The 1,881-nt window shown below is 38.6% G+C and overlaps 1 protein-coding gene across 1 annotated transcript in view; it reads right to left on the bottom strand.

The window, feature by feature from the left end:
• Positions 1 to 245: 245 nt before the first annotated feature.
• LOC106329609 overlaps positions 246 to 1,881 on the bottom strand; it is a 7,430-nt gene continuing 5,794 nt past the window's right edge. Inside the window, exon 2 of the mRNA XM_013768301.1 lies at positions 246 to 1,455. Coding sequence (XP_013623755.1) covers positions 246 to 1,331 — 1,086 coding nt within the window. The 5' untranslated portion in view covers positions 1,332 to 1,455. The remainder of the gene's footprint in view (positions 1,456 to 1,881) is intronic.

Genomic DNA, 1,881 nt, shown 5'->3' with positions numbered 1-1,881 from the left:
TCTTCTAGCTAAACTCTATCATCATCGCATCTAAACAATTGATATTTTGAGCTATTGCAGGAAGCACATTCAATAAACTTCCCTATATTGTAGTACAAGGTGCATGGATGACTTTCATGGATGATAGATTCAGAAATTGTGGTACACTTAACATCAATACTGAAGTATTGAAAGTCGGTATACTTGAAACCTTCAGAATATTTTTCACACATTTTACAATAACGCTCTATCTTGTCACCACATATTTAAGATAATGGTTTGCCATGATAAAAATGCCGTTTCTTTCTAGAAAGATTAGCGCATGTTTTATGGAGAATGAAATTGCATTGCACGCAGCTATAGAATGCTTGAGAATATATAGGTAAGACACATGCTTCACAAAGAATGCTTCCACCGAATATGATATCTTCCTCGTTGAGTTGTAAATAATGTTCTTCGTGACTAAAATGACATATCAGGTTTTCATCTATTACCTTAAATGGTTCCATATCTTGAGGTTCTTCTGGTATCCCTTTCAGCTCTAACTTATCCCATACATCATCTCGTAATGCACATTTAGAATGAATGGCATAATTAGGACAAATCGAGCAAGAATACGCACCATATGACCAATCAACTTTTTTGTGACAAAATCCGCATATCCAACTCCCAGGACTTAGATGAAGACACCTAGAAAGACGATGCTCGTGACGGTTGACGTTGATGATCTCCGGTAAGTCAATACAGCTTTGATGAATCATGAAATCACATTGTTGGCATGAATAAGGACTCCGATGACCCGCCATCCCACAAGCATCACAATCAAAAGATATTTTCCTTGGTGTAACGCTGAGTTGATGTTCATGAGCCTTAGGAAATAAGATTGCAAGCGGTGAAGGATCCCTCACACAATCAACATCCACACTAAATTTACAGATTGAACAATGATAAAATTTCCATCTTAATTCTTTTCCACATATACGACATTTCCCATGGGAGAAATGTTGTTCTTCTTTAGTGAGGAACTTAAGGGGATGTTTAGGGTGATAAGGGTAGTCTATCTCTAAAGAAAGCATAGAACACCTGATTTCGAATTCCAATATACATAGATAACATCTGTAACGATACCTAAGATGATCTTCCTCTCCACAAAAACCACATTTGAAATCAGAAAGATCCTTCGCGATAACAAGCGAGTGTTCATGGGCTTTGGGAAATTCAATAACATTTGGTGGTGGATTTTTGGCACACGCCGTATCAACAACGAAATCACATATAGAGCAATGGTAAAACATATAAAACAATTTTTCTCCACATAACTTACAGCGTTTCACTTCGGGCCATTCCAACATCAGAGAGAGAGGGTGTTCAGGATGAGATGGTTGGTGGATATCTGAGGATGCCTCTGCACATTCTTTGTGAAAAAAACATCTACACTCATAGCAACGATAACCGTCTTTGCGATAACCACCTGTCCAACTGATATATGGTGTTTTTCACATCATTGTATAGGTGTTTTCGTATTGATTCGAGTCCTTAATCCGTGTCAGTCTAGTCATTTTTGATCTTTTACAGGTCTGGAGTTGGTAGAGGAATGAAAAGAGGGTGCTTGAAGAGAAGCTATCCTTTTGGAGCATTTTGCAGAGAACACTCAAGACGAACAGTCCCGAGACTGTCCGCAAGCAGAACAAGCAGACGGAGTGATCCCGAGGTTGTTCCCGACAAATAAGGAATCTTCTATTTTCGGGAATTAAGGCCCCCTGTTGCCCTAATATCTTGTCTACCTATTGGCGCCTCCATAAAAAGACGCCATCTATCCTATTTTAATTCTTACGCTAGTTTTTACAAGAGAACTATTAGCTTTTACGATCTGCAACTTGTAAGGGAGAAGAATCCATTCTC

The sequence above is a fragment of the Brassica oleracea genome, chromosome C1 (assembly GCF_000695525.1).
Source record: "Brassica oleracea var. oleracea cultivar TO1000 chromosome C1, BOL, whole genome shotgun sequence".
Classification (NCBI taxonomy): domain Eukaryota; kingdom Viridiplantae; phylum Streptophyta; class Magnoliopsida; order Brassicales; family Brassicaceae; genus Brassica; species Brassica oleracea.
Note: the sequence above shows the minus strand (reverse complement) of the source record. Positions and strands in the feature narration are given on the sequence as shown.